This window comes from Protobothrops mucrosquamatus, unplaced genomic scaffold (assembly GCF_001527695.2).
Source record: "Protobothrops mucrosquamatus isolate PMUCROS unplaced genomic scaffold, P.Mucros_1.0 scaffold232, whole genome shotgun sequence".
NCBI lineage: Eukaryota > Metazoa > Chordata > Lepidosauria > Squamata > Viperidae > Protobothrops > Protobothrops mucrosquamatus.
Window position 1 is genome coordinate 340,271 of NW_015386583.1, and position 13,494 is coordinate 353,764.

At 36.1% G+C, this 13,494-nt stretch overlaps 1 protein-coding gene across 1 annotated transcript in view; it reads right to left on the reverse strand.

The window, feature by feature from the left end:
- HECW1 (HECT, C2 and WW domain containing E3 ubiquitin protein ligase 1) overlaps window positions 1–13,494 on the reverse strand; it is a gene marked incomplete at its 5' end in the record, with an annotated part of 182,968 nt that overhangs the window by 138,944 nt on the left and 30,530 nt on the right. Inside the window, one exon of the mRNA XM_029283792.1 lies at window positions 8,874–8,968. Coding sequence (XP_029139625.1) covers window positions 8,874–8,968 — 95 coding nt within the window. The remainder of the gene's footprint in view (window positions 1–8,873; window positions 8,969–13,494) is intronic.

Here is a 13,494-nt window from a genome sequence, read left to right on the forward strand (position 1 = left end):
AAACCATTCCCTCCCTCCTCCCTCCCGCTGCCACTGGTTCACAAAGCTGGAAAGGTTGGGGACAGCTGGTTTAGAGGTAAAGGCACTGGGTTAGAAATTAGGAGACTGCAACTTCTTGTCCTGTCTTTGCACAAAGCCAACTGAACTGGAGCCAGTAACACCCTCATCACCCTAGGAAAGAGGCAATGAAAAACCATTTCTGAAAACTTCCAAGAAATGTGCAGGAGTCCAGGCAATCACTAGGAGTCAAAAACTGGCTCAAAGGCACAAAAAACAAATAAATGTAAACATTCTTTCTTGCAACATTGTATATTGATAACCTTCATGGAGTGCTGCATGTGACAACTACCTCCTTTGTTAATGATACATTTTATAGCTGGTTCACCCTTTTTTTGTGTGATTAGCTATGCCCATGATGACAGCCTACTTGAAAGAGCAAGCTGCTTTTGGCAGTTTCATTCCATATTCCAAATGTCTCTATCATTAAAACATTGGGATATCATTATTGGGTATGTTCAGTTAGACATGGCACTGTAATGCACAGTGAAGAGTCGTGCATTGTGAGCTGAACCCTCTTGTGTAAGAAGCAGATGATCTGGTTCATTCATGAGATTCCTCCTGCAAACTGGCTTCCATAAGATCAGTCACCTATGGAAAGCTTTCAGTTTCAGATGGTAAAATAGAATGATTTTAATATCAAGATGACTTTCTGAATTATGAAAAAGTGTTAGATAAAATGGCAGGCATCATAGGTGGAAAGTACTCACCTACCCATTACGCTTTACTAGAATGACACAAGTATAAATTTAAATGGATAAAGATCTAAGCCAAGTATTTAACTATCAAACAGCAAAGTTGTTTACACTTGGTGTTTTAAAAAACAAAAAAACAAAATCTAACCTGTTCTATGGCATAGAAAAATGAAATGTTCAAAGTTATAAACATGTTTTTTTAAGTTTGAACACCTACCTGTAAATTCAGTTATGTTTTATGTGCCCCTACAGAGCTCTGTTCAGAATTTTCTAGAGCTTTTGGAATTATTTGGTGAAAGCCTTGCTCTTATATCTAACACATGAAAAAGTGACATTTCTGCCTTCAGGTACTAATACAGGAAGAGGCAGCAAAGTTAACCAGACCATGCAAAATAGGAGGGTGAATTGAAAGAAGTTATAGATAACTACCCATCTGCATTTATAACTATTAGGGACAGTGTTTTAGTAATGCCAGAAAGCTTGTGGGAATAGGTGGCTTCCAATTGGCCAGTGATTACTGCATTGATGCCAACCTAGTATGGATATTTGATTTAACATGGCCTACTGCAGCCCTTTTACCACTGTCAAGAAATAAATCACATGCAATAGGAGTTACAATGCCTTTGGAATCTGCTCTCCCAAAAGCTTGCTCACAAGTTTAAAATAAAGACATTGACCTGCTTAATTTGTTTATTAATTAATATCCCATCTTTATTATTTTGACAAATTCAACAATCCAATTCCTCCTATTTTCCCCATAAAATAACCTTGTGAGGGAGGTTGGATGAAAGAGACTAGCCCAAAGTCACCCAACTGGCTTTCATGGCTAAGGTGGGACTAGAATTCATAGTCTTTTAGTTTCTAGTCACTAGACCAATCTGACTGTCTAAATATCAGCTAACACTACACAATATAAATTTGTGGTCATCCCTGGTAAATTTGTTCTGAAGGCCAGATCCTCAACCAGGATGAAAGGAAGATTAAGGAATATAAGGGGGGGATAAGGAGGGGAATTGAGAAGTTTAGAAAAGAAGAATGTGTTTAGCTCAAGGACAAATACATTGTCACTTCACTGCTGAAAAGAAACTGAGGAATTTCAATAGCAACCCAAACAATTCTATAAACTTGTAAAGCCATCTGTATAAATCATGAGGAAGATTACATATTTTTCTGCTTATCATGAGATATGTTGTAAACATAGTATACTTGGACTTCAGTAAGGCATTTGCAAAGTAGACCACAGCCTACTACTTGATAAGATAGAAAAATGCGGATTAGATAACATCCCCATAGATGGATTCGTAACTCAATGCGTAGTCTTTATTTTTTAAAATATATATTTTATTGGGTTTTTTTCCATATCACCATTAATATTTGGTAAACAGTGTGTTGTCTAGGTTTATATTTACAAATAATCAACATTTAATTTTTATAGTTCCATATTCCACATAGTAATTTTCCTTGATTTTCTCTTCTTCCAATAATATTCTCTTTTGTCAACCTTAAATTAGAACATTTCTTGGTAATTTTTTTGAAAAATAACAATTACATGTCTACGAATATCCTCCACTTCATTATTAAGCTTCTTTTCTAATTAATCATCTAGATCAGGGGTGTCAAACTGCTGGCCCGCAGGCCGGACGCATCATGCGGAAGCCGTGTCCACCCCATTGCCGGCAATGGCAAAACAGTGCCAATACGTTGTGCGACGTCACGTGATGTCGCGAGTTTGACATGTCTGACCTAGATCATCTTGTCATAGATCTTTCCGGCTTCTGGTTTTGCGCAGTTAGTGCAACAGCCAAGGGATTGTGGGGCTCTGCATCCTATGGCTGATTTCTCTCTGTTTGGGGACCCTAATGGGCCAAAAGCCACCCCGGAGAGGTGGCAAAGAAGGAGGGAAGCCCCGCCGAGCCTGGGGAGATGGCAGTCGATACAGATGTCCAGGGAAAGCTCTCCAGAAACAACAGAAGAAAGGCTAGAGTCATTTGTGAGTCTAGCCCAAGATACATGCAGCCGAAGCCAAAAAGCAGTAAATTAAGTGATCGTAAACAGTGTGATTGAACTGAGTAAGAATATTGATTCTGTCTCTTGTATCTGATTGATTTCCTGAAAAAAAAAAAGAAAAAACCCAGAAGTAAAAATCCTCCGAAAGTGAAAGAGGGGGTATCTTTGCTCCTCCCTCCTCTAAACGGAAGTGGCGAATTAAATTTATGGGGAATAAAAATACACAGAAATAAAATTAATATAAGATTTAAACTTGGAAAAGGTGAAATCGATGGAATGTATTAAGAGTTTCCTGGCAAAAGATTATTGGATTAAGATTTGGTGGAACATTCAAAAGATTTTCAAGAGAAAGATAAAGTTCACTCCACAATTATTTTTGTTGGGTGTTATTACAGATTGTGATACTAAAGAAACTAATTTGATGTTGAATTTGATAACAGCTGCAAGGTTATTAGTAGGGCAATATTGGAAGAAGGATTGCTTGCCTACTATAGAAGAATGGACGCTTAAAGTGTCAAATTTAGCAGAAATGGCTAAGATTTCTGCCTATTTGAAGGATCACTCACAAGAAAGATACATTTCGGTTTGGAGAAGATGGATAGATTATATTCAGAATAAATATGGGACTAAAAAGTTCCATTTAGCTTATGAGTAAATTTTAGAGTATTATTAGTATTAATAGCTTATTATAGTGAAATTTTTATTAGTTTTAATTAAATGATATTATTATTACTTTTAGTATTAGTATTGTTTAACAATATGGGTATTCTATTGTTTAATAATTAGGATACTAATTTGTTTATGTTTTTATTATTATTATTATATTTATGTTAAAGGGGAATTAAAGCGCATTATGGACTTGGTTATTTATATAGTTGGTTAATGTTAGTTAGATTATGATTATTATATTTGTAACCCTATATTCAGCTCTGGGAAGCGGGGGAGGGAGAGGGGGGGTTAGGGTGGGTTTGTTTTGGGGTTTATATTGTAACTTTTATAAAACTTTTCAATAAAAAAAAAGATTATTGACGAAGATAAATGGCTTATTTGTTTTGAAAATTGAAAGATGGACTGGTGCTGACATCTAGTGGTGGATGGAAATACTGCCCTAAATATACAGCCCAGAAAAAAAATTGTTATTGTGACCTTCAAAGCTTTAACCAAACAAAGAACAGCTGTAATAAAAGAAAAGAAAACATTGTGGATTATCTCTATAAAATTTAGAAAAAAATTGACCTTCCTGGACTATAAATATTTTTTAAACTGTAACGTTAAAGTGATTGGCAGAGAAAGGATTTTTGGTCATTATGTAGCATCAGAGGTCTGCAGAAAGAATATATCAAGAAAAAATAAATACTTTTCAGGAGGAAATGTATGTTATGTTACAACATATACAAAGGACATTAATTTCAAACCACAAGGAAATTAAAAATGAATTTGAAAATTTAAGTGAATGCATATCTCAATTTAACATCACAACAAATAAAGGATCAGAAAACAAAAAGAGAGAGAGAGATCATGTAAAGCAGACAACTGAATATAAACTCGTGGAAAGAAACTTTGAGATGGAATTTAATAATGGAAGGATTCAGATGGACAAAAGCTTCCAGGAAATACTGGAAGACAACCTATACATCAAGAATTCAAGAATTTGAGAGAAAAAAGCTGATGAGGGAAACTAAGAGAGAAAGAAAGAAAAAGATCTCTGAGGAATATCTTCACAAAAACACTTCAATTGACGTAGCTTTTGTACTGATAACAACACCTACAAAGCCATGGGAAGATCTTGGGATTCAACGGAACATACTGACTAGGAAAAATCTTTGTGTCAGAACCCATTCCTTTCTTGGGGGGGGGAATCTACTTCAATTCTTTTCATTTCTTTTTGTGGATTCTGCCATTCTCCTGAGGGAGAGGGGAGAGGCTCTGTGGTATGTTTTTCTGCTTTGCTACAATGTATCCCTTCCGCTGTTTCTACATACTTACTCTTTGAACTATCTCTCCTTTGATGTCAACCTGGGGTGAGAAAGGAATGTGCCTCCGGCCATCTGGCTTATCTCTTGCTGGGGAAGGGAAGGTGCGAAGAACTAACAATATCTTCACAAGCATGGGAATGGGCCCCATTATCAGCTCCATTCCCACAGCGGACTTAACACCTGGGGACTGGCTCATTTAAATTGAACGGATGAACTATTGGGGTGGGGTTTGCTTGGGACTCTTTTAACTTATTGATCTGAGCGGTAAACCCTCAGATCCTGCCTTCTATACCTGCTATCAGCTTTTCCTAATAAAAGTTCCTTTTGGAATGAAACTGTTCCAAGAGTCCTGCTTTCTTGGGATAAGGTTTTGAAGTGGGCCCTGACACTTTGGCAAAAAAAAAAAAAAGGGGGGGGCTAAAGCCAGAATTAAGAAATTAGATAATGGGATTTGTTTGATGGAATATTTAAAGATATTCAAACACTTGTTTGAATATGGTTAAAGAAATAAAATTTTGAATACAAATGAAACTTAGTTTAGGAGAAATAGGCTTCTTAAGCAATACAGTATTTTTTTTTGCCTATGATATGAGAAATATAAAAATGTGTGGGAAGATTTATATGAGAGAAATGTATTAAATATTTAAATATAATGGATTTTGAAGATTTGAATGTGTTTTAAAAAATGAAACATTGATTATTAAGGAATTTTAGTTTAAGAGGGATATGCTTCTTTTAGATAGTATATTATTTTTGCCCTTTCTTCTTTCTATTTCAAGATATAAAACATGTAAGTTTTGGGATGGTTCATATGAGGAAAAGGTTTTCAATATATAAATGTAATTAACTCTAAGACAATTTTAACAAATAAAAATGCTTTCTTTTGAATATTGTGGGGAAAATAAATTTAAACGAGAACTCAATGTGTAGTATTTAATGGAACTGCATCTACATGGTGGAAAGCTTGCAGTGGAGTACCCAAGATTCTGTCTTAGGCTTTATACTCTTCAGTGTCTTCATAAATGATTTAGATTAGAAGATAAAGGGGAATTCATTAAATTTGCAAATTATACCAACCTAAATGGAACAGCCAACATTTTAGAACATAGGCTCAAGACACAGAAGAACCTTGACAGACATGAACACTGGGCCCAATTAAAAAAAATGCAATCAGTAGTGAGAAAAATTAGGTGTTATACCTAGGCAAGAAAAAAAACTAATATATAGGTGTAGAATAGATACCTGGCTCAATAGCAATAACTGTGAGAGGGATCTAATAGTCCCAGTGGACAACCACTTAATATGAGCCAGCAATATGTTGCACTTCCAAAAAAGCCAGTACAATCCTAGGCATCAAGAGAGGGATAGAATCAAGATCACTTGAAGTGCTAGTACGACTTTACAGTGCTTTGGTAAAACCATACTTAGAATATTCTGTCCAGATTTGGTCACCACAAAAAAAAAGATGCTGAGGCTCTAGAAAAAGTGCAGAGAATAGCACCAAAATGATTAAGGGACTGAAGGCTAAACATATGAAGAATGGTTACCATAATAATAATAAAGTTGGAAGGGACCTTGGAGGTCATCTAGTCCAACCCCCTGCTCAGGAAACCCTATACCATTTCGGACAAATGGCTGTCCAGTCTCTTCTTAAAAACTTCCAGTGTTGGAGCATTCACCGCTTCTGGAGGCAGGTTGTTCCACTGGTTAATTGTTCTGTCAGGAAGTTTCTCCTTAGTTCTAGATTGCTTCTCTCCTTGATTAGTTTCCATCCGTTGCTTCTTGTCCTGCCTTCAGGGGCTTTGGAAAATAGCTTGGCTCCCTCTTCTTTGTGGCAGCCCCTGAGATATTGGAACACTGCTATCATGTCCCCCCTTGTCCTTCTCTTCATTAAACTAGACATACCCAATTCCAGCAACCGTTCCTTATATGCTTTAGCCTCCAGTCCCCTAATCATCTTTGTTGCTCTTCTCTGTACTCTTTCTAGAGTCTCAACATCTTTTTTACATTGCGGTGACCAAAACTGGATGCAGTATTCCAAGTGTGGCCTTACCAAGGCATTGTAAAGTGGTATTAACACTTCACATGATCCTGATTCTATCCCTCTGTTAATGCAGCCTAGCACTGTGTTGGCCTTTTTGGCAGCTGCAGTACACTGCTGGCTCATATTTAAGTGATTGTCCACTAGGACTCCGAGGTCCCTCTCACAGTTACTACTGTTGAGCAAGGTACCCCCTATACTATACCTGTACATTTGGTTTTTCTTGCCTAAATGTAGAACCTTGCTTTTTTCACCATTGAATTTCATTTTGTTAGATAGTGCCCAGTGTTCAAGTCTGTCCAGATCCTTCTGTATCTTAAGCCTGTCTTCTGGAGTATTGGCTATTCCTGCCAGCTTGGTGTCATCTGCAAATTTGATGAGTTCCTCATCTATCCCCCCGTCCAAATTGTTGATGAAGATGTTGAAGAGCACTGGGCCAAGAACAGAGCCCTGGGGCACCCACTACACACTTCCCTCCATGTAGATGCGGTTCCATTGAGGACCACACGCTGAGTACGGCCGGTCAGCCAGCTACAGATTCACCTGGTGATGATGCTGTCTAACCCACATTTTTCTATCTTGTCAAGTAGTAGATTGTGATATACTTTATAAAATGCCTTACTGAAGTCCAAGTAAATTATATCCACAGCATTCCTCTGATCTGCTAATTTTGTCACTTGGTCGAAGAATGCAATAAGATTTGTCTGGCATGATCTGTTTTTGACAAACCCATGTTGGCTTTTAGTTTGCCTCTAGGTGTTCGCTGATTCATTGTTTGATTATCTTTTCCAGAATCTTCCCAGGTATTGAGGTCAAGCTGATAAGTCTGTAATTTCCTGGGTCCATTTTTTTCCCTTTTTTGAAGATGGGAACTACATCAGCTCTTTTCCAGTCCTCCGGTAGTTCCCCAGTGCTCCAGGATTTTTGAAAAATATAGTTCAGTGGTCCTGAGATCACATCTGCCAGTTCCTTGAGAACCTTGGGGTGTCATCCATCTGGTCCTGGCGATTTGAACTTGTCTAGGCTGGACAAGAGCTCACTTACCATTTTCTTGCCTATCTTAACTTGTGTTTCTATTCTGTTTTTTATGGCACTATTTTTGATAGGTTGGTCTGTTTTTTCTCTTTGTGTAAAGACAGATACAAAAAACGAGTTAAATAGTTCTGCTTTCTCCCTGTTGCTTGTCACCTTCTTGCCACTTTCACCCACTAATGGACCAATCATTTCCTTCACTTTTTTCTTGTTTTTTACCTGTTGAAAGAAGCTTTTTTTGTTATTTTTTACTTTGGTCGCAAGCCTTAGTTCATTTTGAGCCTTAGCTTTCCTGACTTCATCATTGCAGGCTCGGGCTATTTGCTGATATTCTGACTTAGTTATGTGCCCCTCTTTCCACTTTCTATATTTGTCCTTTTTATCTTTCAATTTGTCAGACAGTTCTTTATGCAGCCATGCTGGTTTCTTTTGAGAGCTGTTATTTTTCCTCTTTGTTGGTATTGTGCTAGACTGGGCTTTTATTATCTCACTTTTCAAAATTTTCCAAGCTTCTTGAATTGTTTTCCCCTTGAGGATTCTCATCCATGGAATCCTTCCCAAACCCTCTCTAAGTTTATTGAAATTAGCTCTCTTGAAGTCCAAGACTCTAGTTTGACTGTGTTCTATTGCTTGTGCTTCTATAATGTTGAATTCCAATATTGCATGATCACTTCCTCCCAAGGTTCCTGTGGCTTCAACACCTTCTATCATTTCATCTCTGTTAGTGAGAATTAGATCCAAAATGGCTATTCCCCTAGTTCCCTTCTCTACTTTTTGGGAGACAAAGTTGTCTGCTAGGTTTGCCAGGAACCTGTTTGATCTTCCACTTGGTGCAGAGTTTGTCTTCCAGTTAATGTCAGGGTAGTTAAAGTCCCCCATTACTATTGTGATATAAGAATTATAAGAATACACAGAGAGAAGAAAAACTGACAATGAATTATAGAACACAACAATTCAGCAAGCCCAGTTGTAAAGATGAAAACTACTGATACAACTGAATCATAGTCATAAGCAAAAGACAGCATAGGTTAATGATCATAATAAGGAAGCCAGCATAAAACTTACAGGAACCGCATTATTCTTCACTGTCACACTGGGAGTTGTTGCCCGCAGTGCCCCACTCACTCCATGATAATATTTGAAGCAGATCTTTGTTTCAGCTAAAAGAAAAAGTAATCTTGGGTTAATAACTTCTAATAATATCTGTTGAGTAGACTCCATCATAATACAAGAAAATTCAATTAGAGGTAATCCTTCACTTATGACCACAATTGAGCCCAAAATTTCTGTTGCTAAGTGAGTCAGTTGTTAAGCGAATTTTGCCCCATTTATGACATTTCTTGCCAAAGTTATTAAGAGAATCACTGCAGTTGTTAAGTTAGTAACAGGGTTGTTAAGTGAATCTGGATTTACTATTGATTTGCTTGTCAGAAGATCACAAAAGATGATTACATGACCCTGGGACACTGCAACCATGATAAATATGAACCAGTTGCCCTGCATCCAAATTTTGATCACGTGACCACAGGGATGCTGCAATGGTCGTAAGTGTGAAAAATGGTCATAAGTCACTTTTTTCAGTGCTGTTGCAAATTTGAACGGTCACTAAATGAACTCTTGTAAGTTGAGGACTACCTGTATTGTTTCTTTTGGTACTCAAGCTAATTTGACAAGGCATATAAATAGGGATCAGGGAGTCAGAGATAATTAGATAAAAATATAGTAAGTCTTCAAAGTTAGGAAACTATTTCTGAAAAAATGGACCTGACTCCATATTTCTTACTTTTGTTCAGCACAATATAAAGTTCTGCTGACCATTGTGTAATTTTGATATTTATGATCGTTGCAGCATCTCCATACTCACGTGATCAAAGTTCAGACATTTGGCAACTGACTCATATTTATTATTGTTGCCTTTGAAAAGGGCACATGTGATTCATAATAACCTTTAGAAAAATGTTCAAACTTCTCTATTAAGTTCAATGGTGTTTTATAATATCAGGTTTTGTTTTTCAGCATCATTTCCCTTACTTTTCTCAAATCTGCTCACAAGGCAGTTTAATATGATTACATTTTCTATTGCTAAGTAAGACATTTGTTAAATGAATTTTGCCCCATTTTATGACCTTTCTTGCCACAGCTGTTAAGTGAATCACTGCAGTTTTTAATTTAGTAGCAAAAGATGATCATATTATTCCAGGACACTGCAACCATCATAAATTTCCTGTAAGTCGCCTTGAGTCATCGTGATCAAGTAAGCAGCAATACAAATTTTCCAAACAAAATAGTTGCCAAATGTCTAAACATTTTTTTCCCAAGTTTTTTATTTATTTTCCAATATTACATTTACATATTTGAAAAGTAGCGTGGCGGTTGAGCGCAGTAATTCCATTACATTTAAATATCATCATACAAATCTCAAAGTATTACAACAACTAATTCCCTCTCTTTCCCCCATAAAATCTACTGTCATATTCAGATCAATACAGTTCTTATTCTATCAATCAAACAAAAAATACCTTTCTAGTATTCAACAATAATCTTCAGTCTATACATATCTTAATTAATTTGACATTCCATCTTTTAGACAATAACCTAATAAGTTTTTCTTAACTTTAATTTCCCATTGATATTTAAATTTAACGTTTAATCTTTATCATTTCCAGATTTTAAATGATCCTAATTTCTCAGTCTCCTATCTCATATTTAGGGCTAATAATTTTTTTCTTTTCTTCTTTCTACTTCTTTCCTTTCTTCCTTTCCAGAAAAAGAGAGAAAAAAAAATTAAACCATCAGGATTTGTACCACAAACCAATATACGAATTTAATTATTAGTATTTATACTTCTAAGTTTTACTTAACCTGTGTCTCAACTCATAACAATATCTTAAACTCAAATCTTAGTTATCTGTAAACATTCAAACTTTTAGCAAATCAGTGACATGGTGGTTGATTTTACCTTAATATTTTAATTTAACGTTTAATATTTATTTATTCTTTTCAAATTTTAATTAAGCACAATTCCTTTATCACAATTTCTCATACAATCTAATATTTTAAATACAGACCTTATACATAAATTCTACCATATATCTTAACAAACTAATAAAACAATATAATATTCTTATTTCAATATTTACAGTATATTTCTAGATTTTATAAAACCAATTTTTTTTTATCTCAAATCGTTACAATATCTTATATTCAGAATACATATTCTATCCATTTAGATATATTCTATTTTGGATCTCATGTATACATCAAAACCCCAATCCCTTTCAGTCTTATTCTAGCTTTTTTCCTCTGCCAAATCATCTTTTGTATCTTTGCTTTTAAATCATCAAAAAAATCTCCTTGTATTGTTGTGGCTATTGTTTGATATTGATAAGGGCATTCAGTTGCTGTTTTCTTAAGAGGTCTAGCTGATTTAGCAGGTCGTCTCTTTATTTTTCCAATTCGATGCAGTTGTCCCGAAGTATTTATCTTCTGTTTCATCTGTTTTTCTTTTTTATCTTCAAATTCCTTCTGGTTTATAAGAAAAGTCCTTTCCTTGTTCTCTATTATCAGTTTCTTTTTTTGTGTTTTCCACTGTCTGTATTTGTTGAGTATCTAAGTCTTCTGTCATAGCATTTTTTTGTTGTTTCACTTTCTCTATAGAATTCTGTATAGATGATTCTTTGGTTGAAGTCATAGTTTGAGTTTGAAGAGTTTGGATAATTGCTTTTAACATATAAAGAATTTGTTCCTGTACTTCCTCTGTAGAAAAAATCCATTCCTGTTCTTCTTCCAATGTAGTGTATTAAACTTAAAAAAACAACAACAAAACTTACAATCAGAAAGTCCACCATGTAAGGAGCTGAGCTGAGTTTCTTGCAGATGGAGCTTCAAGGCTGCTTTATATCTTATCTACTTTCAAGGCTGTCAACAAGTCTCTCTTAAAGAATAGCAGGTTACAGTCTCAAAGTTAGCCAGCAAGTGTCATCTCAGAGTTAGTTAGATCTTTTCAGTTTTCTTTCCCCCCTCTATTTTAAGGGGCAGAAAAAGAACCCAAATCTTCAATAGTAGTTACAGTAAAAATCAGGGAAGAAAAAGAAAAATAGAAAGTAGAAAGTTACAAGTCTTATAATCCACCAGTTTTAGAAAATAGAATTCCAATTAGGATCCCAGTATTTTTCCAATGTTTTAAACTCCCGAGTGGTTGATAGCTGCTGTTTCTGGAGGGAGGGCTAAAATCCCCTTCCCTCACCACAGGGGGGAAAGTACTTTTAACAGCTTATGCAGGTAATTAAGTAATTAGGATGTAAGAGAGGAGGTCTCACCCAATCCTTTCCACGCTGCTTTGAAGTTGCCAGATGTTAATGTGACTTCGGCTGTTAGCAGCCTAGGGAAGAGCCATATTTCTATGGCCGGTCCTTTTGTCTGCCGGTTTGGAGGAATTGCCAGCTCTAACAGGAGAGTTGCTGCTCTCCTGCGATCCAGCAAAAGCCCCTCCTTGCTGGTCGCCTCTTCGAGGCGATTTTCGGCCCTTCTCAGGGGTCCCCAGCGATGCGAAACTGAACAGGGGAGAGAGAGCAAATCTCCCAGCTGTCCATGGCGGCTGCGTGACGAAACCGGAAGCCCAAATGTCTAAACATTGATCACCTGAGTATGAAGATGCTGCAATGATTGTAAGTATGAAAATGGTCATGAGTCACTTTTTTCAGTGCTTTTGTAAATAAGGGTCACTAAATGAACTGTTGTAAATCAAGGATTACCTGTTCTTGCATTAGGATGCCTCTAGTAATAATGTTTTCATGTGTCCTGTTTTCAAGATTCTTATTTAAGCTTAATTTCCCCTCAGTATTCAGACCATTCTTATCAGTCATAATTTTCTCAAAATTAATTACCTTTAAATATCCAAACTTAATAAGATAACTTTTATAAATACAATTGAAACATAAGCCGATCAGAAAAGATGTTATATGTGGATGTTATTGTTATTTGTACAAACACAAGAAAAATGTTTATATCCAACCCTATATGTATCGAAAGTATTAAGAATTATATTTGCTTAATGTTGACAAAGGAGAATACTACTGGAAGAAGAGAAGATCAAAGAAATATATCATTAATTAATATATTGATTATGGAATTATATAAATTAATTATTATTGATTGTTTTTAAATATATGAACCCAAACACCATGCTGTTTACTAAGCACTAAAAATTGCTATTGTAAAAAATCAATAAAATATATATTTTTTTTTAAAAAAGGAAAACCACTTCTAAAAATACTATCTAGATAATTATGTGGATGTCTTCATATAGTTGCTAGGGATCAAGCCTTACTTGAAAGCATTTCCTTTCTTCATAGCAATTTTAACAGCTCATTTGCCACAGTTTTACCTACTTATAAACCATGATAAAAGGCTGGTGATGTCAAAATAGCCGCATCATGCCTAAAGGGGCTGAGGTTGATTTTCCAATTTAAAAGTTTCCTTATACGGAGACTTCCGGTGGCAGGCGTCTTCGTCGGTCGCAGCTGTTTGCTGCCTCCCGCCTGTTTCGCGTAAAAGCCGGTTTGACAGCTAGCATCAGCTGTCAAACGGCTTGATACCTTTCCCCTGGGCATAAGGGGATAGGTGAGCTGCCCGGGGTAGGAGTTGAGTTCCCGAGTCATCCTATATGGACGATGTAGGTGAGAAC